At 42.0% G+C, this 25673-nt stretch overlaps 3 protein-coding genes across 7 annotated transcripts; 1 reads left to right on the top strand and 2 right to left on the bottom strand.

Annotated features, from left to right (window-relative positions):
- Nucleotides 1-727: 727 nt before the first annotated feature.
- LOC148340708 (acyl-CoA-binding protein-like) lies at nt 728-1937 on the bottom strand. The gene is made up of 4 exons (XM_088290573.1): nt 1834-1937; nt 1598-1715; nt 1252-1314; nt 728-1171 (listed from the first exon to the last, which is right to left on the bottom strand). Exons 1-4 carry the CDS (start codon nt 1843-1845, stop codon nt 1089-1091), a joined length of 276 nt encoding a protein of 91 aa, XP_088146699.1. The 5' UTR covers nt 1846-1937; the 3' UTR covers nt 728-1088.
- Nucleotides 1938-3586: 1649 nt separating this feature from the next.
- On the bottom strand, nt 3587-9990 carry LOC148340707 (metalloreductase STEAP3-like). Of its 5 annotated transcripts, XM_088292092.1 has the most exons (7): nt 9653-9990; nt 9199-9217; nt 8452-8685; nt 6991-7257; nt 6376-6903; nt 6129-6293; nt 3587-4308 (listed from the first exon to the last, which is right to left on the bottom strand). In XM_088292092.1, the coding sequence occupies exons 1-7, from the start codon at nt 9673-9675 to the stop codon at nt 4021-4023; spliced, it is 1524 nt and encodes a 507-aa protein (XP_088148218.1). In that variant the 5' UTR covers nt 9676-9990; the 3' UTR covers nt 3587-4020. The 5 variants fall into 5 exon arrangements, with proteins under 5 accessions (XP_088148218.1, XP_088148215.1, XP_088148217.1 ...); XM_088292089.1 differs by lacking the exon at nt 9653-9990 and having other exon boundaries at nt 8452-8716; nt 9199-9428; XM_088292091.1 differs by lacking the exon at nt 9653-9990 and having other exon boundaries at nt 9199-9401.
- A 10273-nt stretch (nt 9991-20263) lies between these two features.
- c1ql2 (complement C1q like 2) lies at nt 20264-23139 on the top strand. Its single transcript, XM_088290429.1, has 2 exons — nt 20264-21415; nt 21783-23139. The coding sequence occupies exons 1-2, from the start codon at nt 20819-20821 to the stop codon at nt 21960-21962; spliced, it is 777 nt and encodes a 258-aa protein (XP_088146555.1). The 5' UTR covers nt 20264-20818; the 3' UTR covers nt 21963-23139.
- The last annotated feature ends 2534 nt before the right edge of the window (nt 23140-25673 follow it).

Genomic DNA, 25673 nt, shown 5'->3' with positions numbered 1-25673 from the left:
GACACATCACAAAAGGCCCCCAATAACGTCCCTGACCTTATGACGGTGACCACCACCACTACACCAAGCAGACGCCACATAATGACACCCAGGCGCTTCCCAACCGCCGATGTCGGATTGGTGTATATAAGCATATAAAATATGTGAAAAATGCGGAATTGTAATCTCTTTTATATTAACAGGTTGAAATTTTAGGGATACCATACATTTGAATCAAGCTTCAATTTCAGAATACAAATCAAAGATTTGGCATTACATAATTTTTCGAATGGATGATCACAATGTAAAGAAAATACTTATTTGCAGAGGTGGGCATTCCGTCACTGACGGACGCCCGTTTTGCTGAAAATTGACAATATACGGGAAACAAAAGATAAAATAAAATAAAACAAGACTAAGCACTGCCGGAAGTGAGTTTTTGTCCATCTGTGTAATTGTCTCCAACTGGGTCAAGTACCGCCGAGAGGAGTTAATCGCCGGAATATTGTTTCTGATTGCGATTTTCGAGTGACTTGAGCTTGCGGCTCTTGTCTGGTTTTGTCCAAGTAAGTTATTACAGGTTCTTGTTTTCTCAGTTTTTAGCTACCCTGGTGTACGTTATCTCCGTTACAATTAAGTGTTCCTGAGAGGCTGAGGTTTCCTTTTTCTGTCCGCTTTATTTTTCGCTTGGTAGTTTTTATTTGTTATTTGTTATTTTATTTGTTTACTTTTTCGGCTGCTAGCTCCGCATTTGCTTCGTCCACCTTAGTTAGTCTTACCTGCATTTTGCAAATTATCTTATTAGATGTACTTCAGTTTTAAGCAATCCTTGTTGTTTTTTCTTACCCACGTCAAATGTGCTTCCTTAGTTAAATTACTTACTGTTTGATTCATCTAATTGCCTCAGCCATTTTTTGGGGTCCATACTTCTGCACACACAAACATGACAGCCCAACTGTCAGTCCACACATTTGACCAACTGACGATGACAGGTTGGTTCAGCTTGAAAAAATGATGGACAGACAAATGATGGACTGACACCCAGGTTGCTAACGGATGACGAACCGGTAAAATTTAGTAAAATGCCCACCTCTGCTTATTTAATTATATTATAGATTTTTGAGTCCATATTTTAGTTTGAGATTTTCCACCAATGCAACATAGGCTTCCATTGCCTCTTCTTTGGACAGACCTGCGGAGTCAGAACAACCAGTCACTCTCGGAAATCTGCTTATCATTTACACACATCTCATTCAAGTGTAGAAGATGTACCTTTGTTTTTCATCCACGAATCCCATTTTCGTCTTCCTAAGAAGTCTAATATCCCTGGACGATCTGCGAATGACAAATACATGACACTAAACACATTGTCACACAGAATACTTTATCAAGATCTGGATGGATGATTGTTTTCACATATTTGAAGAATTTCTTACAGACAAAATAAACCACCTTCATACAAACGTATCAGTCTTTCTCATCATTTTCACAATAGACACCCAACCTGCCTGGCTTCATTCTGTCCTCAGAACACACCCTTTTAGGAGTTGATGTGCAGAAACGGCAGATATCCCGAGGCGCTGTTTTATTTTTATTTTTTAAACTCACTTTCACTTACCAGAACTGAGGTCCCCAACTGTGGCCTGCTTGTATAAACCATAGAGCACATTCACTTCTTCGTAGTTAGGATGTGTTTTTAGCACCTTCACCTCGTCTGCTGCTTTCTTAAAGCTTTCCTGTAGTGAAAAGAAAGGGGAGGTGGCACTGGACAAACAGGCTGAAGCAGACAAGCAAAAACTTGCACAATGTTGTAACTGACAGAAGCACCCTAAAAGTATGTTCGCTAATACTTACAGTCATGGCCATCGTGAGAAGGAGACACGTTAAAAGTGTTGAACTTGCATTCCAGGTCGTAGCCTTGTCACCGGTTGCTGGAGTAGAGCAAAAGTGGGAGGCATCTATGTGCTTCTCATGAATAAGCAGGATCACAATTACCCTTATCAACGCTTGTTAAATTTAACCCTTTCAGCGACACTTCATTTTTGATGCACACACAGTTTGCTTCTGACAAAGGTTAAAAAAAATCCTAATAATAAGCATACACTGCAGATCTTTTGCAAATATATTAAGTTTTACAAAGGCATGTTTAATTATTTACCAATGTTTCAGAGAAAAGGTGTATGTTTTCATGACTCATCTGGACATATTCTTCACAGGTTATGTTGTCAATATAACCTCTGTGATTGAAACTCAGGTAGAGCTTTATGAGTTTTTTTTCTTCATTGGCTAAATTGATACTTTGTTGTTGTTGGTTTTAGTTATTTTATTCTTTGCTATAATTGCAGGGACTCCGTTTTTGCAGCTGCAGATCTCACGCCTCGGACCACCACTCTTCCGTGTTTAGTATGTTTCATTTTCATTCTTTTAGTCATTCATTTAATTTCAAAGACCAACAGTGTGCAAATGAGGTACAAATACAGTGCAGACAGGTCTTAGGACGGTTTCAAGCTCCCTTTTGATTATTTACCACTGTCCCATAAAACAAACAATACAATAATTTATGACATAAACAGCAGTTTCAAGACTACCACCATTTCCTTTGATTTATACTTATTTATTATTTACTTCACACAAAGGTGAACCTAAAATCCATTTAAGTAGAGACAGGTCAAATTTGACCGGTGACAGCCTCAGTGCACACATATTTTTTTAGCACCTGTGCTAAAAAAAATTGACATTTTAAAAGATTGTCTCAGTACTTTGGGTTCCTTTAGGAAAACCTATAAAATTTCGTGGTAAATATACCATATTTCGTGCATTTTTATTACTGTCAATGTAAAATCTGTTCATATTTAAGCCTGAACAGTATTTAAGGGTTAATCAATTTTACATGATTGATTCACCATCACAATCACTCCTTTCAATAACAATAATACAATTTTAACTGGGAGGTCAAAGCCTAGTTGTGGGGTACATTAAAGCCGACTCACCCATATCAACAAAATGCTAAAGGCGCCTTGGCCTCCAGGGCCACCACAAACTCAAGAAAACATTCCCCTTCAGTCAACAGTCATGGTTGTATATTAAGTATAGCCAACGCAGATTCGAATACAAATTATTGCCAAATGAATAGTACTTAGTTTTGTTGGTGCATTTACATTTGAGCAGCTAATTTGTTTCCCTGCTTTTAATATTCGATTTAAATGGTATTCCTACATATACCCTTTTATATACCATATATATATATATATATATGTGTATTTTTTTTTTATTAACCCGAGGTGTTCGCGTTCGTTGTATAACACTTGACGGTCAATCAGTATTGAAATGAGCGTCACTAATAAACGAAAGACAATGATTGCAAAAAAAGCTATTTCTTTTGTAAACTGTGAAAATCACGATGCAGGAGGGGGATATATCTCACCTAGGGAGCCACTTTGAGTCGAACCGAGAGTCCAGTCTGAGTCCACCGGCAGAGACAGAAAACCACTTGCATTGAAAATTCCAGAGATCTTGTTTCGCCACTAGATGACAGCATTGCACAATAGATTAAACCAGGCCAATCTTGCTTTTTCCGTGACCCCAATAAAATCGCAATAGCCACGAGTTGCAAACATCTCTCAAATTATTTTATTAAATAGTAGCTTTAATCCAAAATAATATTACAACAAAGAGAACAATTATGGCAAAATGTATTTGACAAAAAAAAAAATCACACAAAAAGAAAATACAAGCTATGTTTGAACACAAGTGCTAACAGATTGCGGCACAGATTCAATTTGAATGGAGCATCCAGAAGCACTTGACAGTAAAACATCAGGAAGGAATAAATTAGAAGTCAAAATCGTGCAGCACAGCTAGCTACTCATACAAATGCAAAGTGCATGAAGGTTGCAGCTCCACACACTACAGTCATATGTCGCGGGATGATTATTTTTAAATTATTTTTCTTCTCAAATCACCAAAACATTTCTACAACATTCTACATGTGTGCAACACATTGCTTTCAAGGTTGCCAAAACTACAGTGTTTTACTATTTTTCAAACATGGCTGACATTATCTAAGCCATTGTAACAGTCATCGTTGGGCAGGATGAAACGGATGTGCCGGCTCCTCTCCCATCCGCGGCGGATCTGTCGGAGCTGGCGCGCAATGCAGGGCAGCAGGAGAATGAGGCGGACCAACAGAACTGTGACAGGAAGGATGAGGACCACTATGAAAGTAGGTGGCAAGAGGAAGTGGTATTGGCTCGCGTCAAACGCGCGGTCCCAGCCGAAGAGGAGTGTATGGCCAGTGGCCATGGACAGGGCGCAGTAGCCTAAAGTGGACTGTAGGGAGATTTATTCAAAGAGATTTAGTTTATTCATGTTTCATTTACTTACAACCTAAACATTTTATTTACAACTTGAAGCATTTTTTTAGCTGGGCCAATTTAGAGATTTTGCTGTTCACTGGGTCAAAAGCCACCAAACAGCCACAAGCAAAAACAACGACCTTCGATTCATGACCCAAGCAAGTGTCACCGGTGCGTTCCAGAATACCAGAGGGCGCAATTACAAAAAAAAAAAAAAAAAAAAAAAAAACACGGTTGACTCAGGTAGTGGTCAAGGGTCCAAAATAGTCGAGCTCTTCCCTATTCACAGACAGGCCAGAGATGAGTGTCTCTTTCCACTCGACACAAACTGACTTCTGCTTAATAAAGCCTTAATCCAAACCATTTATCCCTATTGGGCACTGAAACTACAGTAACTACGCTTCAACATGAGCTTTTTGTTTGGTCAATAGCAGATCTGGCGAGGCTAGAAAATCACCATCAATTAATCTTGGCAAACCAAATTAAGGTTCAAAAGATGTTGTTCCAGAGGCACTGCATTTGAACTCTTTAAAACAATCTCCCCAAACATTTTGAAAATAACACATTACATAACATTTACCCTTCTGAGAGAACAAATTCGCTTTCATTTCATTCATCACTTTTTTAAATTATTATTTTGTCATTTCCAAATTGACATCAATGCAAATGAACTGTAAATAAGAATATCAACACAAAAATAAAATTGAATAACTTCACTGGTGAGCTGTCTTTAGGCCCTGCCTGTGGGCTACCTGGTGCCTGCTTTGAAATCTTTGCCATTTGGATTGTCGAATTTAAATTGTTTGAATGTGGGTGATTCACTTCTCTCAAAAGTTTTCAGAGTTTCATGTGTGAGCGAGGAGTTGACTCAACTCATTCAAGATCAAGTGTCTGTCCTGAAGCGCTGCGCTGCACAGGAACATTCATCGGTGGCTAATGCCGAAAGGATGGCAATAATTCATTGCTGGCCGGCAGTTGGGACATGACTAATCTGACGGCCAGAGGATTAGTTTAGTGGTGAGATGAAAGCAGAGCCACGGGACAAGGAGGAGGAGGAGAGAAGAATGTGTGAGCCCCAGCAATGATGGCGGCTTTGAGTGTTAGCATCTGAACTGAGTCATCTGTAAAAGTGCAAACACACTAATTGCCTAATGTGTGATTTCACTTCAGAGGAATCCTCTCAAGACTATTTTCATTGTTTATATTTCTAAGGGGTACGAAAATAATTGAGACGTTTGCTAATTTTGACATCGCTGTTACGGTACATTATGGTAGAATAGAGGTGGGGTGGAGCTCGACACACTGCATTTGCAGATTATCGTCATTTGTATGTTACAACGGAAATGTCAACACAATATTGACCAATTTAAGAATGGCAATCAAATGATGATTGAGTCATTTGGGTCTCAGTTGTTCAAAATATACAATCAGCTGGTCTGCTATGTACTTTAACCCATTGATTTATCCAACCATCCATTTTCTGAACCGCTTATCGCAAATCCTATGCCAGCCGTCTTCGGGCAGCAGGCGGGTACACCCTGAACTGGTTGCCAGCCAATTCACACTTAACTTTCCACAGCAACCCTTACCCTACATTTCTTTCCTGTTTTGTCAGTACGTACTGCCACTTTGTCCTGATGCTGTAAAACTACCGAGCTCACACGCTTTGTTGTTCGCATATTTTTGAGTGACGACACCACAAAGTATCACGTCCTGCCTACACACCTGATTGTTGAAACACAAGCCAGATACCAATTTATTGTTCAACACTGGCTTGTCAAAAAGTGATCTTACCTGTACAAAGGTGAACTCTCGCCAGTTGATGTTGTCAGCCACGGAGGGCAGGGAGGTGATGGCTAGCAAGGAGAGCAGCCCGAGCGCTATGATGCCCACTGAGACGTACAGCTCCATTCTCCACACCTCCTCATCACTCCACATGTGCTCCACGCCATCTTTCACCTACACGCCACACGGTTCCACACGTGATTGATAGAACACCCGAAAGCAACAGGTGCGATCATATCAGTGGCCTCCCTTTCACCTGTTTGACAGCAGCGTTGAGCAACTTGTAGCGTGCCGACTTCCTCATGGGCAGACACAAACTGTAGATGGCGTGCATGGCCGCACACAGGAAGCTGCATAATCCAAATTGCTTCCTCTTGGTGAGCCACTTGTGGAGCCAGTCTGGAAAGCGATTATATTTGGTGCCCCGCCTTAGCTGGAGCAATGCGGCAAGCAAGCCCGGCATGTAGACGAGTGCAAGCATCACCAAGGCGACGGAAGGTAAAGTGACGTTGACAGTTTCAACAGGCATTTTGTAGAAGGCACTCTTCCCCGCTGTGACGAAGGGATGCAAGACGTCACGGACAAAGTTGTAGAGGTAGAAGAAGATGAAGAGAATCACTGTGATAAGGATGGGCGTGCCCCAGTTAGGAAAGAGATAAAAGGGGAGGTTTTCAATCTCCACAGAAGAGGAGAGCAGACCCATATCGACGGGACAGAAGCCCATCCTGCGACACATTGCAAGGACTGAGCTCTTAGCCTTACTGCTGTCACTGCACAGGAAAACCTACACAAAAAAGCAGACAAAAATATCTCACAGGATTCCTTAATATTGCAGATATCACAATGAGCACAAGACCTCCAATAGTCTTACCTTCCTGCTCCCATCTCGAGGTCCAGTCTGAAGCACCCATGCTGATATTGTGTTAAAACCTTTCACAATAAAGCTCTCAGGAAACATGTCAGCAAGTCGTTCGGCATGGGATGGCCCACTCTGCTTGATCTGCAAGCCGTTGCTAACATCCACTAGTATCTTTCCGGCCAGACACGTCTTCAGCTCCAACAGGGTGGAGTGGTGCTCAGGGAAGATGGCGACAAAGACCACGTCTGCCTGGCTGGCCGCCTCCAGCTGGGTGGTCACCTGGATGGCGGGCAAAGAAATGATTAGAGTTTGTAACCCAGTGGAGTGAGGAACACTGACAGGCCATACAAGAAAAGTACTTGTTTGTTTGTCCATCCATTTATTAGTGGCTTTGGCTTAAACTTTTGCTAGCTTGGTTCCACAGCTGTACATAAGTCCAGAGACTTACCAGCTATGTCAGCTCGTATTGGAAGCAGGCTGTATTTTATTTTTAAATAAATAACACACACACTGTTGCTTGTTCTTTTTAAAAACAATAATATGGTTTTCAGACTTTTTACCAGTCAAAAGAAAAACTACATGAACCTTGACTGTTTTATGGATGGTTTTGAGCACCTCCCAGGGCAAAGTTTTTCCACTCACGCGACACAAACCAAGGTTAAACCAGATTAGCTTTCAGGCTCACATATAGACTCGGGAAGCAAATAACCACCCCGGAGTAAACAAAGATGTGTTTGCGGTAACATCTTATTTCGCTGATCCAATCAATGACGTCATTGATAGATTGCGCAAATTAAAACTTTGCAGTCGATCACCGATTTTGTATAAAATGCAAACAAACTATCAACTGATTTTTATTGGTATGAAGTGTCGAAAATGCAAGACATAACAAATGGACACAGGGTGGACCTTTTAAATCTGGGGTACATTGTTCCATTCATGAGATAGCAACTTTCTTGCACCATGCCCCACAACTACGGAACAGCAGGCTTGTGTAATATCATGCGATCTAAATCACTAACAAAAAAATAAATAAATAAAAATACATAAATTGCAGTTTGGATCTTGGCTCCAGTTCTGCATGTTTTCCCCATTTTTGGTCATGCTCCAGGTTTTCTGGCTGACATTCCGAAAACATGGATGTTAGGTTCACTGAAGACTAACTGTCCATAGCTGTGAGTAGCTCTAGCTCGCCCATGACCCCAAGAACGATAAGCATTAGGGGATGGATGGATGGATGGATGGATGGATGGATGGATGTAGAAAACAAACAACTACCTCTGCAGAGGTTATATTCCATGAAAATTATAGCTGACTAGAAGTAGGGCAAAACTGTCGACAATGGGACAACAAATATTCATTATGAAGCAAGGTGTAAAGAGAATACAACTCTGAGGTCTAATACAGCATGTAAGTAAAAGTAATTATATGGATTTAGAATCAACAACATGCATTAAATCAATTGGGTCTCACCTCAGCCTCTTCAGGGAAGAGAGCCACAGAGCGTTTGGGGTTTCGACTCCCGACCACCACCTGGTAGCCAGAGGCCACCAGTCTTCTGGCAAGCGAGCGGGAGAAGTCACCGGTGCCCAGGATGCCGACAATTTGATGATCAAGCTCGGACACACGAGGCTCAAGAGGACTGCAACCCTCCGTGTTGCCTCCTCTCTGGATTAAAGCTCGTTGCATCTCGTCCGGCATGGTGGACTGATAACAACGGAGAGGCAATTGTATCTCTCTGTTAACACATATGAAGTCAAATTTGTCACCAAGTATTTTCCCCTTTGATTTGGGGTCACATCCATTAAACTAGTGTACAATTCGACATGCGCATTCTTCGTTTGGGAACTGCAAAAATATTTTTGAATGAATTGCATGCAACATCAGTACCACGACAATATGAAGACAAGCGTTCAACGTTAGTTGTATTACCGCTAAACGATATACGAGCAAGGAATTTTACATTTTCAGCGTTGCATTTCAATTCGCAGTTAACCGCAAACGTGCAACATAAGTCTTTTCGCGAAGTGATTTAAAACTAGTAAACGTTGTAGCACCTTGCCATATGCCCTCGGTCGAACTCGAGCAAAGTTAACTTTTAAAATATGTACCTTCGTGTAATGAAATCGTTGGGTCGATCGCAGAAGAACGCATACATATGATACAACAATAATAATATAATAGTGGTGGGAGCAATAGAAAACTTTTGGGAGCACTCACACTGCTGCTGTTTCTCTTCCTGGTGAGATGGCCACAGTGCGGAAGCCACGCCATGGCCGCGCCCCCCACATGTTTGAGAAAGATAAAATTGGAACAAGCGGGTGAGCGGTCCGCGGCGGGGTATTTATTTGTCACCAGCGAAGACACAGAAAACACACGTTTCTACAGGCTTGAAACAATTTTATGAGTCTTTTTGTGCTGCTAAAACACTCGCGCACCACTGAGCATAAAAATAACGAGGAAGCAGTGGTCCGCCGTGTGCGTGTTTGATTGGTGTCATGTGATTTCATACATGAGAAATAACCGACAATTCAGTAATTGTGGAAATTCATAAACATGAATAAAAATACCTATTAGAAAGTTAGCAAAGTGTTGGAACGTATTTAAAAAGAGGTGGAAAACGGGTTCAACATGTCGAACATTTTTATCATTATTTGAGAAATTGTTCACGTACCTGTACAAGATGTCATCTGTCATCTGCTAGTTTAACCTTTTGGAGAAAAGTGATTTGTGATCGACAAGTTGTGTCTGTCAAGGACGGAAAAGGCAACTCTCGGCGTTAAGTTTCGTTCGTTCTCCCTGGAGCTGGGATTCGGAGGATCTGTGTCCGAGAGGTCATTGATATCTCCTTTATTCAGGTATAAAAATAAGTTTTACAGCACATAAGCATCAAGTGTTATAGCGCATGAGCACCAATACAAGTTAATAATTTCTAAAGTTTGTTTTGAACAACAATGTGTTTTCAATAGTGATGGGCACTCTGAAACCGAACTGCAGTCAGGCCAGCCTCCACTCGCGAAAACGAAGTCAAGCCAGCCGCCGCTCTAATTTTCAATACTGTGCAACACGGTGCAATACGGTAACGCGCCGAAATTGCTTGTTGATGGCCACCTTCAAAATAAAAGTTTTGAAACTCACGTATGCACGTCAGTGGTTTTGATTTAAAATAATGTTATTAAACTTCTCTTTTCACCCAGGGGGAATGCAAACTGACTCAGAATTGTAACAAGAAATGTTATGAATCGAGAGAGAAAGAGAAATCAATCTTAACTGTAGATCAATGGCTGATATTACAACTGATTTAATGACGAATAATTAAAAATTAAGTTTTCGTTATCCCGCAACCAGACTACTGCAGAGGCATACTAAGCCACCCAAGGTATCCAACCAAGGTACTTTCATCAAAATCTGATCTGGCATTTCAAAATAAAAGGAATGAAAAATATCAAGATTTGACCGTTACAACCGATTACGAAAAATCATTAAAAATTAAGTTTTGGTTATCCCGCAACCGGACTACTGCCGAGGCACACTAGGCCACCCCAGGTATCCAACCAAGGTACTTTCATCAAAATCTGATGTGGCATTTAAAAATAAAAGGCCAAAGAAATATCAATGTTTGACCTTTACACCGATTATGAAAAATCCTAAAAAATTAAGTTTTCGTTATCCAGCAACCAGACAAGTGCTGGGACAAACTAGGCCACCCCAGGTATCCAACCTAAGTAATTTAATCAAAATCTGATGTGGCCTTTCTAAATAAAAGGCCATAGAAATCCCAATGTTTGACCGTTACAACCGATTACGAAAAATCATTAAAAATTAAGTTTTTGTTATCCCGCAACCAGACCAGTGCTGGGGCACGTTAGGCCATCCCAGGTATCCAACAAAGGTACTTTCATCCAAATTTGATGTGGTATTTCAAAATAAAAGTCCAAAGAAATCTCCAAATTTGACCTTTACACCCGATTATGAAAATTCATTAAAAATTAAGTGTTTGTTATCCCGGAACCAGACCAGCGCTGAGAAACACTAGGCCACCCCAGGTATCCAACCAAAGTACTTTCATCAAAATTTGATGTAGCATTTCAAAATAAAATGCTGAAGAAATCTCACAATTTGACAGTTACACCCGATTTTGAAAAAAATCATGAAAAATTAAGTTTTCGTTATCCCGCAACCACACTACAGTTTACACTCACTAGACAATCCCAGGTATCCAACCAAAGTACTTTGAATGAAATCTTATGTGGCATTTCAAAATAAAACGCAGAAGAAATCTCAAAAGTTGACAGTTACACCCAAAATTGATAAAATTCATAAAATGAATTCGACCATTGAACATTAGTGTATTTAATAGTGATGGGTCCAACGACACCGAGGCGTCGATGCGCGCGCCGAGCTTCCAGGGCAAACCCCGTGTCGGTGCGCGTACTGCTTTGAGAAAGTCACGTGACCACTCCCAGAAACGTGTCGACACAGCGGTCGCGCGCCAAACTGTGTTCATAAGGAAGCGCATCTGTCAACAGGATGGACGCTCAAAACAAGCATCGAGTTATTGGCGCGTTACTTTGCGTTAAAGATCCGCAAGATGGAAGACGTCACTGTTGATGCGCACTCAGAGGTGCAGAGCTATATGTCAGCAGGACACGTTGCACGTACGGAAGACCCGCTCTTATACTGGAAGTCCATGGAGGCAACGTTCCCTCACCGATTTATATTTGCCACACAGGCGTTGTGCACACCGGCCTCTTCAGTGCCTTGTGAGAGGATCTTCTCAAAGGCGGGGGAAATTGCCTCAAAAAAAAGAAATAGACTGAATAACAAAACGCTGGAGAAACTAATTTTTTTAATAAAAATCTTTAATTACAATGAGTGCATTGTCATTCACAACACTTTTGCTTGGGCATTCAGACAGATGTTGTCTTAATTTATCAACTGCGTCTTGAATATCAAAGATTTTTTTTTTTTATGAAATTGCGTGTATGTAAAATTAATGTGAAAGTAAATGCCTAATCAGAATCAGAAATCCCTTTGTCATTATACTCAAGTGTGCAACGAGATTAGAGAGCTCCCCTCTCCGGTGCAATACAACAATAATTCAGTTAAATATATAAATTAGATAAATAAGAGAATAATTAGTGCGATGCAAAGTAATACGAAATAGGATATATAAAAACACATCACGTCGCTAATCAATGGAATTGGATAAAATTAGTTTGACAGATCAGTGTCAGATGACCCTGTCAAATGTTTCCTGCAAGTCCACCAGGTGTCAGTATTCAGCAACACAGTGTCAACACAGTGTCAACACATTATGTCACTGTGTCGAAACGATACAGGATGCCTCATCTACCCATCACTACTGAACTCCCTTACCGTGTAGAACTGCAACATAATGGGTTTTATTTATTTAATTTCATATTAGTTTTCTATTTAATTATTGAACATTTGATTAATTTAATTGGAATTTTTTTAATTAAATTACTTGTTATATTGCACTGGAGAGGGGAGCTCTCCAATCTTGTACACTGAGCATAATGACAATAAAGGGTATTCTGATTCTGATTTAGTGGCGTGAACGCTATGAATCCCAAAATGGCTTTTTTTTTACCCATTATTCAGTCCCGTGTGAAGGGATTTGTACTATCATCACGGGAAATGCATTACAAAAGGTCAGAGTTACAATCTATTGAAAATTGTGAGTTATAATGGGAGTCAATGTGCCATAAAATCAACATTATAAGCACTATGTACGTTTGATGTTATTATAAATTATCTATTTCCCAATTGCGAGGTTTCCTGCTTTTTGCCATTTTGAACTTCGACCTATTTTTTGTATCTGTGTGATATCTGTGTTTTTTTTTCAATGCTTTCTCTTTGATGGAAATACATGAAACCCCAAAAAATAGACAAAGCCGCACATTGGTCAAGCTAAATATACACACTTGTTGTTCAACTTTACTTAACACCTGCCAGCTCGTTCTCCTCCGCTCCTTGCATGCGCAATCAGCACATCACAGCCGTCAGTCACACACAAGCTGTCACTATACACACAACACACCACACGTTTTTCAAAATGGATTGTAATCACACGCACCTTTTTGCGAACGCTTTATCGTAAGCAAAATGGTGGAGAAAAAAGATATCTTCAGATCGCTTGTGGCAAAGAACACTCATCGACACCGGCTGGAAATTCCTTCTCTTTGCCAGAACGAAAATGGTCCAATCACATGCCCTATTTTTTTTTTTTTTTGCTTCGGCCACTCACATGTGGTGGGTCGAGCTTAACTCACATGAACACTTTAAAGATTCTCACTCGAGCTGCTGGAGAAAAAGTATCTGTGTCAGAGTATTCATTGGTATCTCCCTTATCCAGGCTGTAACATGCGCACACCAGTTGTGTAAGGGGTCTTCATCAAAATCAATATTTGTTCATACATTCTGTTTAAGGTTTTTGGAAAGTCACTGTGTTTTTATCAACTGACATGAATACATAGCCTATGGACCACCTGAATTCTATAAAGCATGGGTCACCAACATGGCCCTCTTAGCCCCAATGGACCACATGAATAACCCAGAGCTAGCTCACCGGTGATGGGACATTGAGATATTTCTAGGATGAATGTTGTAGAAGTGATCCTTTGAAAATGTGAACACTGGAGGTGAATCATAAAGATAGAGTTACCTATTGACAATGATCTTGAAGGATTGTATTATGTTAGTGGCATTAGTTTAAGCATTTACGTGACAAAATGTCAATCATTAACATGAGCAGATTTATATTCGCTACAGATGTTAAGCATTTATTAAACAAAAACATTAATCAAATAAAACTAGCCGTGCACAGAAATGACGTGAAGTAATTGGTGATTGTTCTTACTGGTTTTATATTGTTCTCATGTTATATTCATGTATTACTTAGTTTAAACATTGAATTCCGGAGACTGTTCATTTGCACCACACACACACACACACACACACGCACACGCGCACTGTCTGTATGTCCCATTGACAACACTTCACATTCACATTTTCTATGCTAATAAAGCACATCTGAGACATACAAAAGTGAGCCAAAGACAACAAATTTGACACAGGCTGGAACGCATACATTAACACAAAAAATTGAGATAGACACGCATACATACCCACAGCAAAGATAAAATGGCAGGATGCCAGAAGACGGGGACCTTGGGCCTTGGGATAAGCCACGGGACTAGACGGCCTTGGACCGACCCGTGAGACAAAGGGAGAGAGGAAGACCGAATTCAACTGACATGACCTATGATATGAAAAAACTGTCTCGTGAGATTTGTATAAAAATATAAGGGCTGAATTTTAGGAGCGCTATTTTCTTAACTGCATTCATCTTGGATACGAGTCCTTGCAAGAATAAGAAAAGTAACCGAGATATCTGACTTGTACAATTTCCTGAACTCCAGAGAATTAAAGAGATTTTCAGAAGACATTTGGATCAGGGATGAGTTTTTATTTGAACATTTTGCTTCTTGAATAAAAAACGAACAGAATTTCTTGGCGCAGTTGAGGAATTGAGGTGGTCCGGTTTGGTGGCCTCACTATCTCTGCTTTTTGCAGGTGATGTGGTACTGCTGGCATCTCCAACTCTCACTGGAGTGGTTCGCAACTGAGTGTGAAACAGTTGGGGTGAAGATCAGCACCTCCAAATCTGAGACCATGGTCCGCTGTCGGAAAAGGGTGGAGTGCCCTCTCCGGGTCAGGGACAAGCTCCTTACCCAAGTAGAGGAGTTCAAGTATCTTGGGGCCTTGTTCACGAGCGAGCGGAGGATGTATCACTCTATCGACCAGTCGTGGTGAGAAAGGAGCTGAGCCAAAAGGCGAAGCTCTCGATTTACCGGTTGATCTATGTTATGCATCACCCTCTGGTGGTTAGCCTGTTAAGATAATTAAATTTTAGTCAGGCATTTTTTTAGCCACCTATTTTAGGACTCTCAATAACGACCAGAGGAAAATCATCGTAACACAGTTGAACATTCTATCGATAGTCATCCAACCACAAGGTGTGCGTGCATTAGCATAAACCACACACCAATATCCAAGCAAATTAAAGATTACAGAGTCCAAGAACAAGATCTTGGAACCAAGCGGCCGAAATGATTTTCCTCGGCCTTAGAGATAGGGTGAGAAGCGCTGTCATGACTCAGAGTCGAGCCGCTTCTCCTCCACGTTGAGAGGAGCCAGAGGAGGTGGCTCGGGCATCTGATTAGGATGCCTCCTTGGACCCCTCCCTGTGAGGTGTTCCGGGCATGTCCCACCGGCAGTAGGCCGCGAGGACGACCCAGGACACACTGGAGACTATGTCTCCCGGCTGGCCTGGGAATGCCTGGGGATCACTCCGGGAAGAGCTGGAAGATGTGGCTTGGGAGAGGGAAGTCAGCGTCTTCCCGCTGAAGCAGCTGCCTGCCGGATAAGTGGCAAAAATGGATGGATGGATGGTACGGTACTCTCGTAAATTCACAATAAAGGCACAAAATTTCGTTACACTCTGGTGAATGTTTTTGATGTCCCTAACTGAAGGCCGGTGGCGTATGCTGACACCTTTATGCTGGTTAAAATCTAAAAATTTCAGTCAGTCTGTAGCATGTACTACAATATTTTCTGCATTTCTGCAAAGGGCAACAATTTTGTCTATGTGGAAATGCAAAAAGGAAAAAAAAATCACACAAGCAAACATTTTTACTAGCTCTTTCTTATCATCATCGTGAGCTGTCACCATGTTGTGAATATAAAAGATCTGGGGGGAGCACACACTTATCACATACTTAGCACTCAGGGCGGACTGAGGGCTTCGTATCCTCCAAGAAGTCACTGCAGCCACACAACATGCCCTGAGCGTCATGATGAAGACTTATTTTTGTTTCATTATTTTGCTTAACAGTATTGGACTCAAGCATTTTCTTCATCTTTATTTGGTGTTGGCTATTTGATAAACTGGCTCTGGGGTTCCAATCATAAGCAAAATAAAAATTGTGTTATAGGATGTCGGACCGAAGGTTACAGACTGTCAACATGACTTCATCATGTCTGCCTTTGCCACTTGCAAAAGGTTGAATCCCTCTGGCTCACAGCAGTGCATTACTGTCACGCACACCCACCCAGCACCCACACACACCCACACACACATACACGTGCACGCACACAAACACATGCGAACTGTGCATGCCTGCTGTCCTGCCCTTGTGTCACCCCCGGCATGGCCACTTGTGTGTCTCACTAGCTAGAGTTCTTTGAAATACATTACTGTCTGTCTTTGAAGAAACCAAACATAATGAATAAACTCCATCCATGCGATTTTTGTACCACTTCTCCTCACATTGGTTGTAGATGAGCTGAAGCCTATCCCAGCGGACTTTGGGCACACCTTGAACTGCTATACCCTTGACATATTTAATTCTTAATACTAGACTTACCAATCTAATCAAGTCGATGGACTTGGTTGATATTTTGCATTTTATTCATAGCCGCATCAACTCTAACTTCATAATTTGTGCGAACTATCAGTGACGTCCCTCCATGAGCCATCACCTCACCGTTGATCCTAGGTGCTAAGTTGTCTGGGGTAATGCCCCTGGCAGGATCACCCATGACAAACAGGCCCTAGGTGAGGGACTAGAGAAAGAGTGGTTCATATGACTTATAATCATGATTCCTTTGTCACTGGGGCTCATTTCTGGAGCCAGGCCTGCAGGTGGGGCTCGTTGGCGAGTGCCTGATGGCCAAAGTAGGTCCCCATTCCCATGGGCTCTCCACCTGTGGGAGGGACCATAGGGGGCGCGTGTCTTGTGAGGTAGCTGTTGTGACAATGTCACCTCTCTGGCAGAGAAGGAGGCCGAGCTGGTGTACAAGGCAGAGAGGTTCCAACTAGATCTAGTCGGATTCACCTACACACACAGCTTGGGCTCTTGTACTAGTCCTTTCGTGGGGTTGGATTCTCTTCCACTCTGGAAATGTCCATGATAAAGGCGCAGAGCAGGTGTGGGAATACATACTGCCCCCCCTGCTTGACACTTGTATTTTGGTGTTCACCCCGGTGGATGAGAGGGTAGCCCCTTTAATCTTTCAGATGGGGGGGGGCAGTCCAGACTGTTGTTTGTGCCTATGCATCAAACAGCGACTCAAAGTACCCGCGTCCGGTGAAGTTGTTCCGGAGGAGGGAGTTGAAACTCTTCCTGACAGGCGATTTTGCCAGATGGTCCCAGCAAAATCCTCACAAAATTTCCAGCTCTCAAGTCAGACCAGCATCTTCCTCCACCATCGGAGCCAACACACGGCAAGGTGATGATCAGGTTGCAGTGATCCACTCTCTTCACCTGAGTGTCTAAAACATGCGGCTGCAAATCCGATTACACATCCTCATAGTTAATTATCAGACTGCGGCCGGGGGCGTTGTGTTGCCAAGCACAAATCTATCTCCCTCATTCCAATAACATGCATGGAAGGTTGATTGGACACTCTAAATTGCCCCTAGTTATGAGTGTGAGCACGTATGGTTGTTTGTCTACGCGTGCCCTGCGATTGGCTGGCAACCAGTTCAGGGTGTCCCCCGCCTACTGCCTGAAGATAGCTGGGATAGGCTCCAGCACCCCCCGCAATCCTTGTGAGGAGAAGCGGTACAGATAATGGATGGATGGATGGATGGATTCTCATAATACATGTACAGTTTGGTACATTTTTAAACACATTTTCAAATGCGTTTGACATACCGCCAAAAGCATGATGTCTGCAAGCCATTGATTAAGATGCACTGTATTTTTATTTTTTTTTACAAAGTCGCTATTGACAAGTGAGTAACATTTCCTGGCGCTTACCCAATATTTTATGTGCTATGTGGGAACTAGGCCTCAGTACTGTTCTGAAAAATCTGAATACGAATACAAGCAATTTTTTACTAGGTTTTGGATGAAGACGCTAATTTAGAGTATCTAATTCTCAGAAGAAACATGTGTTTGAGCACATCCACCTCAGAACTAACTGTGAGGTGGATGTGCACACACAGTCAATTCCAGCATGCCGCCCTGTTGAATAAGATCAACAGGTCAAATAAATCAAAAAGCAACCTCTGTTAGATGTTCTCCACAAAAGCGTGAAGAATGCTAATTAATAAACTTTGATGGTGAGCCCTGACAAGTGTGACAAGTTAGTTTCAGCCAGATGTTGAATGATACAAGCATGGTTGTCAGATAACCATTTAAGGTGCACAGAAGTGAAAGGAAGTGGTCATAAAACATTAATGTTCCGTTGATATGGGATAGGGCATCAGTGTCCAAAGGTGTCATCAAGCAAGACATTTCTTTACGTGCTTTCCAGGGCAACAGATTCCTCAGCGTCTTCATGGGGGATTAGGGTCACATGTTGAGACAGGAGCTGATGCTGCAGGTTTTCATAGTTGCCTTGTTGTGGCTCAGCAAGAGTTTCACACATACTCTGTGACACTTCACATTACTTACAACATCATTTTCTCATTTTATATAATACTCCTGAGAGTCATTATAGTCAATTTTGAAGGTTTATTTGCAAATGCAGGGAGTTCCGTACCATTTTGTTTCCTGTGTTTATGCTAATCTGGGAAACCATGAATGCAAGGAGGAACACAATTACATACTGATTCAATTGTCTCACTGCATTGTTTGTGTGCATTACTGCGCTGCGCACTCACATGCAATGTGACAAAAAAGCACGGCAGTGCCGCAGGGAACCAGAAGTGCATAATGTGGACAGTGTGTCGTGCATGGCTCATCATAGCTGGAAGATACAGTTCACTGTACTAATCCTGAATAAAGGTCATTTGTGCTGTCTTTTAACATAGTCGAGTACAAAAAGCCGACGGTTTGCCGAAATCATAATTTTTCTAGGTTTTGTTTTGTAAAAAAAAAAAAAAAAAAAATCACTGTCAGTGGTTGAGCAAAACAATGCATGAATGGTGGTGTATATGTAATTTACGGCTTTGCCAGGGACTTCCTCAGATTTAATCACAATTTTGCTTTACCCTTCTGACTTCTAATGGCATTTATTCCATTTCTCAGTGCCAGTCATGTTTTCAGGAGTAATAGCTGAGCTGAACACAATCTGAAATTGCTTGTGAGAGGTGTAGGGCTCTGCTGGTATGACCACCGGGCTTCACCAAAGCCTTCTGTTCATCCTCAGCAGATTGCGTCACCTTGAGCTGTAAAGTCTTATGGTAGATGGGAGGACTATGCCCCAATCTCAGGCGCATAGTTTCCAGCGTGTGTTTTAGTATAGTTTTGCGCCTTTATAACAAAACGATTATTACTTTAAAAGGATAATGTACTTTTAACGAACATGAAAGACCTGCGCTATAAAGCACACGCATGAATACAACTGATATGCATCGTAAGTGCGCAGGTGTCTCATTGGCAGAAGAAGCCGCATAAATTCTGTAAATGCGTATGCGCTAATGAGGTTCTTCGCAAAGCTATAGAATCTTTATCCTCTCCAAGAATTTAAATTCAGGTCCCGTTAGCCTCAACCTCATGGAAAAATATGTCCAATATATTTCCGCAGTCTGAGGGAGCTCTGACACACAGGTGGTGACATGTCTGTACCGTTACTTGCATTCATTATCAGCCCACTCCCGCGTCTATGAACGGGCACGACAGGCACAGTGCATGGGTGACCAAAGTTGGCCACTTCATGTCACCACCATCAGTCTGCACTTGGCCATTTGATGTAATTCTGAGCAGACTCTACTGCTGAGTCTCCGGTCATGCTGTGTGAAAGTATTAGTTCTGAATAACATTCACTGTAAGAATCACGTTTTTTCTCTGAAGACAGATTGTTTAAGAGTTTTCTTTAAGGTTGGTTGTTCAAATTTCCCCTTGGATGTGCGGTGGCCAGGGATTGACCAGAGGTAGACATGGCCACCCCTGGCCACCGCATAGCTGCGCCCCTGTCCTTGTGTGCTACAAACGAACTATGGGAAAAAAGGCTTTTGTTGTGTACTTTTAAGACCGTGTTGTGGTGACACACTCTTCTTCACTGATGCTTATTAGCCACTTGGGGTTGGGCATGCTACTGCGCGATGTCTGCCATCCTGTGGTACTCATTGGCATTGCATCTTTCAACAGCTCAGCAGTAGTAAACTCTCCAATCCCCGGAATAGGGTCTAACCCCCTCCACCAATATTATTAATCTGATACTGGGTGGGCGACTCTGCCTAGCCCATTTCACTATCAAGTAATTTGTAGAGGAGATGCGAGCCAAAAGGAAAAATCACTGGGCGATTTAAGTCATCTACAGCACCAAATTATTAAAACGCCTAAACTAAAAGCCCTAACCAGTCAAGTTGAAAATATATAGCAAGTTAGTATCTACTTCCTGTTTTCCATTTTCAACCTACAGAAGATTAATATTCTTTGATTTGGATTTGGATTGACTCACGTTTTACTGGATATATATAAATCTTTCTCGTTCGTTTGTATATGCAGCTGTTGCTCTTTGGCCGGGCTGCTGTTTTAATTTGAAGGACTCGTATCTTTTTCCGCTCTCGTCTTTGGCACCTCTGACAGTTGGACGCCGCTGGGCTGGGCGCATCTGTCAGCGCGCAACCCTCCATCGAGACTGGTCCAAAGGCGCGCTCTTCGCCGCTGCCCATTGAAAGGCGTTGAACCGAGTGATCCGCGCGCGACTAACTTCACCTCTCTCCATTTTTCTTTCAAAAAGTATTTCATCCTCTTTCATCATTACCCCCCACCGAGGCTCCGCGGATTTTCTGTCGTCCCTTGGTCTCCGAACCGCGCGGAGGAAGTGGTCACTGTTGGCTGTGGTCACCGCTGTCGTGATGGTTTTGCTGGCTCTGGCCATTGCGGTGCCGCTTCTCCTCCTGCGTCCCTCGGAGACCTCAGCTCATTACTACGAGATGATGGGCACCTGTCGGATGGTATGCGACCCCTACAGCGCCACACCCGGGGGAGGCGCCCCTGGAGAAGAGACGCAGACCGCCAATGGCATCGCACCGCAGCTACCACCGATGGCGCAAGGCAGCCGCGGGGAACCGGGGCGGCCGGGAAAACCGGGACTCAGGGGACCCCCGGGAGAGCCAGGACCCCCTGGCCCCAGGGGTCCACCGGGGGAGCGCGGCGGCAGCAAACTCGCCTTCCCCGCGTTAACCACAGCAGGAGAGCACAGCGAAACCGACGGTGCCAACTCCACACACAGCGGGAACCGGTTCGCTTTTTACGTCGGTCTTAAGAACCCTCACGAGGGATACGAGGTGCTTAAGTTTGACGACGTGATTACAAACTTGGGGAACCTCTACGATCCGAGCACCGGAAAGTTCACCTGCCATGTATCGGGGATCTACTACTTCACTTATCATGTGCTAATGCGAGGAGGAGACGGAACCAGCATGTGGGCCGACCTGTGTAAAAATGGACAGGTAAATTACAAATTGTGCTGTACGTACCTTGCGACCAAAATAAACGATTTGATCGTGCAATGACAATGCCACTCCACTCAACCAGGACGCGCATTTTTACGCACTAAAATCCAACATGAAATTCGTTGTTTTTAAAATATTGTGATGGAATTTGGGTTTGAGCACTAGTGTGTACACAGGTAGCATGTGTGCAAGTTCTTATTTGCCACTTACTCCATAATGCGCACTAACGGAAGGGACAAGGTGGATACGCATTTAGTAACTCTCTAAACACTATACATTTAGATTAAATCTTTAAACATTTTTTCCATTATTATTAGTATAACTGCGAGGTTCTGTAATTTCTAATACTGTCCCCTATTTCCAGGTCCGAGCCAGTGCCATAGCTCAGGATGCGGACCAAAACTATGACTACGCCAGCAACAGTGCCGTGCTGCACTTAGATTCGGGCGACGAAGTCTACGTGAAATTGGACGGCGGCAAAGCTCACGGAGGCAATAATAATAAGTACAGCACATTCTCTGGATTCATTTTATACCCAGACTAGGTCGAATTGTCAGCGGAAGTTATTTTCATGGACGTATGTGGTTATAATGTGTTTTTGTGTCTTTCAAAACACAAGCTGCTTTTGTTCATGTCAATTGATGGACAGCTTCCTCAGTGCAGAGGTGAATACGATATTATACTTACAGGCTCTGTTGGATTAGCAGTGCGTGTTATTCGTCAGAAGTCAAACATCAGTTGGATAACCTTGTGCAATCTTGCTATTAAAACAGCAACATTTGAAACATTGATCTGACACAAAGGCTCGAAACAAGCCATCTAATGCATCTATTTATTTGTTGCACCAACGGAATAAACTTTTTGCAAAAGGATCCGGTCATTTTCAAATGCAATCAGACAAACTCCAGCATCATGACACACATGCGACTACACGGACAACTACATCAAATAATACATCATTATTCTTGCTATCATGATTTCCAGTAAAGTATAAGCATACATGACACACGTCGCTTCCGTTTTTGCATTTGATTATGCACAATGATTTAACACTGTCATTCATTGTATTTTATACATTATCAGAATAGTTTCAGATTCTGCTGTGGCCAGGCTAACACTGTATGTAAAACTAAACTTGAGAAATGAAAATATCCATGGTGGGGTTAATTGTGTGTGTGTGCGTGTGTGTGTGTGTGTGTTTCCCTTCCAATTGCAAGCACGGCATCAATATCCAAATTAGAACTAGCACTTACCTAAGGCAGACGCACACATGTCCATTCTTGTCCTATCATCCAAATTGCCAAAGGGGAGCTGGACCCATCTGATCATACACAACAGTGTCAGCAGAGGACAGGAGTGGAGTAACAGAAACTGCCAGACTTAACAGTCCGGAGGTTAAAATGCAAACAAAAGTAGTGGTTTGTTGTGTTTCTTTTTGTTTTTGTTTTTTTGGAGTGTGGGGTAGCTTGCTTTTTGGTTCTAAAAAATATTTTGCTGTGTTTGATGAAACACCCAGTAAAATGTCCAGTCATTTCTATTTTGCATTCCTATCTTATGTCAATAAATATTGTTTATCAAAAAATGTGTCTGGTTTTCTGAATTTTTCCTCCCACCAAGTACAAATCAGAGTTATTGTATGGGCCAATGTGAAATGTCACATGACTAAACTGAAAAACAGTTGAACAAACTTCCAGTGAATTCAGTGATGCTGGCTGATGAATGATGGTTTGAACTTTGAACCCAAACATTTTAATTGCTTTATATTGTTTTCTTCATTGCTGGAAAGGTTGAATACATTTAGGTAGATCATTTATTTATACAGTACATAAATGATATGATGTATGTAAAAAAAGAACAAAGATTAAACATCAGATGTGGTCATCTTCACTAACGCTTGAAGACATTTTGTTTTCAACAGAAACATTAGAAATTAGAAATTAGAAATCCCTTTATTGTCATTGTACTCAAGTGTGCAACGAGATTAGAGGGCTCCCCTCTCCAGTGCAATACAACAATAATACAGACAAATATATAAATTAGATAAATAAATAAGCGAGTGCAAAGGAATTCAGTACTGAATAGGGTATATAAAAACACATCACAATGCTGTTCTGCAAGGTAAGGGTGTTCTCGTGTGTGTGTGAGAGTTCAGAATGGTAGACATGCTGATAATTCTGAAGGTGCTTTGCAGTGACCTGAACCTGAAGGAAATGTTTCATCCTGTTTTGCCAATTGAGGAAGTTGGTTGCACACATAAACCCCTATTAATCACCATTCACGTTGCAGGTGCGCACAAAATGTCCAAATCAATGTCCATCACATTTTGGTGAGGATCTGGAAATAAGTCATTTATGTTCACTTTTCACTATGTCTCCATGGAAACTCACCCCACCACCAAACAGGCTGAGAAAATGACAGCAGGACATCCATACACAGTGATAGAGTTGAATTTGATACCAATTCAAATAGGCTGTTTGACCTCAACAGAGGATTACATTCTACTGAGCATCATTCTAATTATGATCAGGTCTACAGGTGATACTCTCAGCATGCATTTTAATCTCACATGAGAGTTCTCTGTTCTTCCAGGCTGCTTTTGTTTGTACCTTGCATTACAGCATAGCCTCGAGACTTAGATTAAGACAATGCAAAGCGTGTCCTGCACCGCTGCTCACATGTTCCAAATTTCCTGACTGTCCTTTGCGCCACAATAGCTTGCGGGTGTTTTGAGTCAGCAAGCCTGCATTTGTTTTTAAAGGTTATACTGAGGACGAAAGAGACCTTTTGCAGCCAAAAGACCCCTTACACAAGATAATACAGTACCATAGCCTACAAATATAATGAAACAGTCAAAGCTACTTTCATGCACATGAGATCATTTGAAAGTATTAAGGAAATTCAAAGGGGTTAAAAATCATCAGTTTGTGACTTTTATTATTTCAGCGCGAGTGGTTACTGATGGGAGCCTGGAGTACTGCATTCTGGGATGGGGCATGTAAGCTCACTGAGTGACAATGAAACACACCAAAAAGATGCTCATCACGACGGCACAAGAAACCATTTATTCTCAGATATCAAACTGGTTGGAAGCTGCAGACTGCCACTTCCTGTGCTTCACCTTTCATTTACTTGTGATGAGACCACGAGCACTGCGCCAAACTCATTAAGATGAAGGCTGTTTTGTGTGCATTTGATCTTTTTTTTTTTCTTGTCTTCATCTTCTTCTTCAAACTATCCCCTTGGGAACACACCAAACACCTGTTTACACACCACACTTGTCGTCAATATAAATGGAAATCATGGAAAACAAATATTAGCGTGTCGGCTTTTATTAATGTCAATTAAGACTTGGGCCAACATCGCTGCACTCGCTCACGTGAGAATCCATCCTAGATGGTTGTAAAAATGACTTGTCAGGAATATTCAACACTACTGTCCAATCTAAAGCAAGTGTCAACTATTTGATCAGCATGTTGCTGTTTGCTATAAAGTAGGGACTATTTTCTATATTTCTGACTTCCTCTAGGTGGAATGTCAACCGACAGATTACTGTTTTAAGTGTTGGACTGGAGTGCTAATGTGTTAACCATCTACTCTTATGGTCAAGGACTTTATCGAAGCAAGTGTCTAACAAGTGTCTATAAAGCAGAGTAAAAGCTGATTTATAACGAGATGTGGTAATTATGTCCAATAATTATTCCCAAAACAGTGACCATTTTAAAGCTTGATTTATATTGTGTCATTTGATCTTTGAGAACCCTACTGAACATTTGAGAGATTGGGAGCAGCAACCTTTTGAACTGTTTTGAAGATAAGACCGTACAGACTTTTGGAGGAGCAGCTCATTCAAGATGAAAAGTGGAGTGTCCCACGGCAATATGCATATGTCGCCGGCTGCCAAACGGCTCAGATACAAAGAGGAAAGGTTTGAGAGGTCAGCGCATAAAGGTGAAGCACTCACCCAAAAGCAGCAGGGAAAGGATCCCGCTTCCCTGTCACGCAGAAAAGAAAAAATGGCAATGGATAAATGCAAACCTGCCCTGACGAACAATCGCATAACGAACATACGGTGCAACGGATTTAGCCTCTGGAATTCATGTGCATTTTTTTTTCCTTTTAAAGATGAATCATGATTCAGTCAAATAGTGACTCACTCACTCTGTCAGTCTGTACTTAAGAAATCTCATCTCAGTCTGAGCTTAATCGGCCAAACAAGGAGGAGGACATGCAACAGAGGGCTAAAGCGCATTGGACT

This window comes from Idiotropiscis lumnitzeri, chromosome 3 (assembly GCF_059441095.1).
Source record: "Idiotropiscis lumnitzeri isolate Australia: NSW breed Sydney's pygmy pipehorse chromosome 3, RoL_Ilum_1.0, whole genome shotgun sequence".
Taxonomy (NCBI): Eukaryota; Metazoa; Chordata; class Actinopteri; order Syngnathiformes; family Syngnathidae; genus Idiotropiscis; species Idiotropiscis lumnitzeri.
This window is presented reverse-complemented; position numbering and strand designations above follow the sequence as displayed.

Bases quoted from the DNA above. Each gene is read 5' to 3' on its own strand.
- LOC148340707 (XM_088292089.1), bottom strand. From the start codon at position 9,269: ATGTGGGGGGCGCGGCCATGGCGTGGCTTCCGCACTGTGGCCATCTCA. The intron at 6,904-6,990 runs GTAAGACTATTG...TTTTTTGTGTAG, and splicing joins CTCGAGATGGGAGCAGGAAG to GTTTTCCTGTGCAGTGACAG. The intron at 6,294-6,375 runs GTGAAAGGGAGG...TGTGGCGTGTAG, and splicing joins TCAACGCTGCTGTCAAACAG to GTGAAAGATGGCGTGGAGCA.
- LOC148340708 (XM_088290573.1), bottom strand. The intron at 1,315-1,597 runs GTAAGTGAAAGT...TGTCATTCGCAG, and splicing joins AGTTGGGGACCTCAGTTCTG to ATCGTCCAGGGATATTAGAC. The intron at 1,172-1,251 runs GTACATCTTCTA...CTGACTCCGCAG, and splicing joins TTCGTGGATGAAAAACAAAG to GTCTGTCCAAAGAAGAGGCA.
- c1ql2 (XM_088290429.1), top strand. From the start codon at position 20,819: ATGGTTTTGCTGGCTCTGGCCATTGCGGTGCCGCTTCTCCTCCTGCGT. The intron at 21,416-21,782 runs GTAAATTACAAA...CCCTATTTCCAG, and splicing joins ACCTGTGTAAAAATGGACAG to GTCCGAGCCAGTGCCATAGC.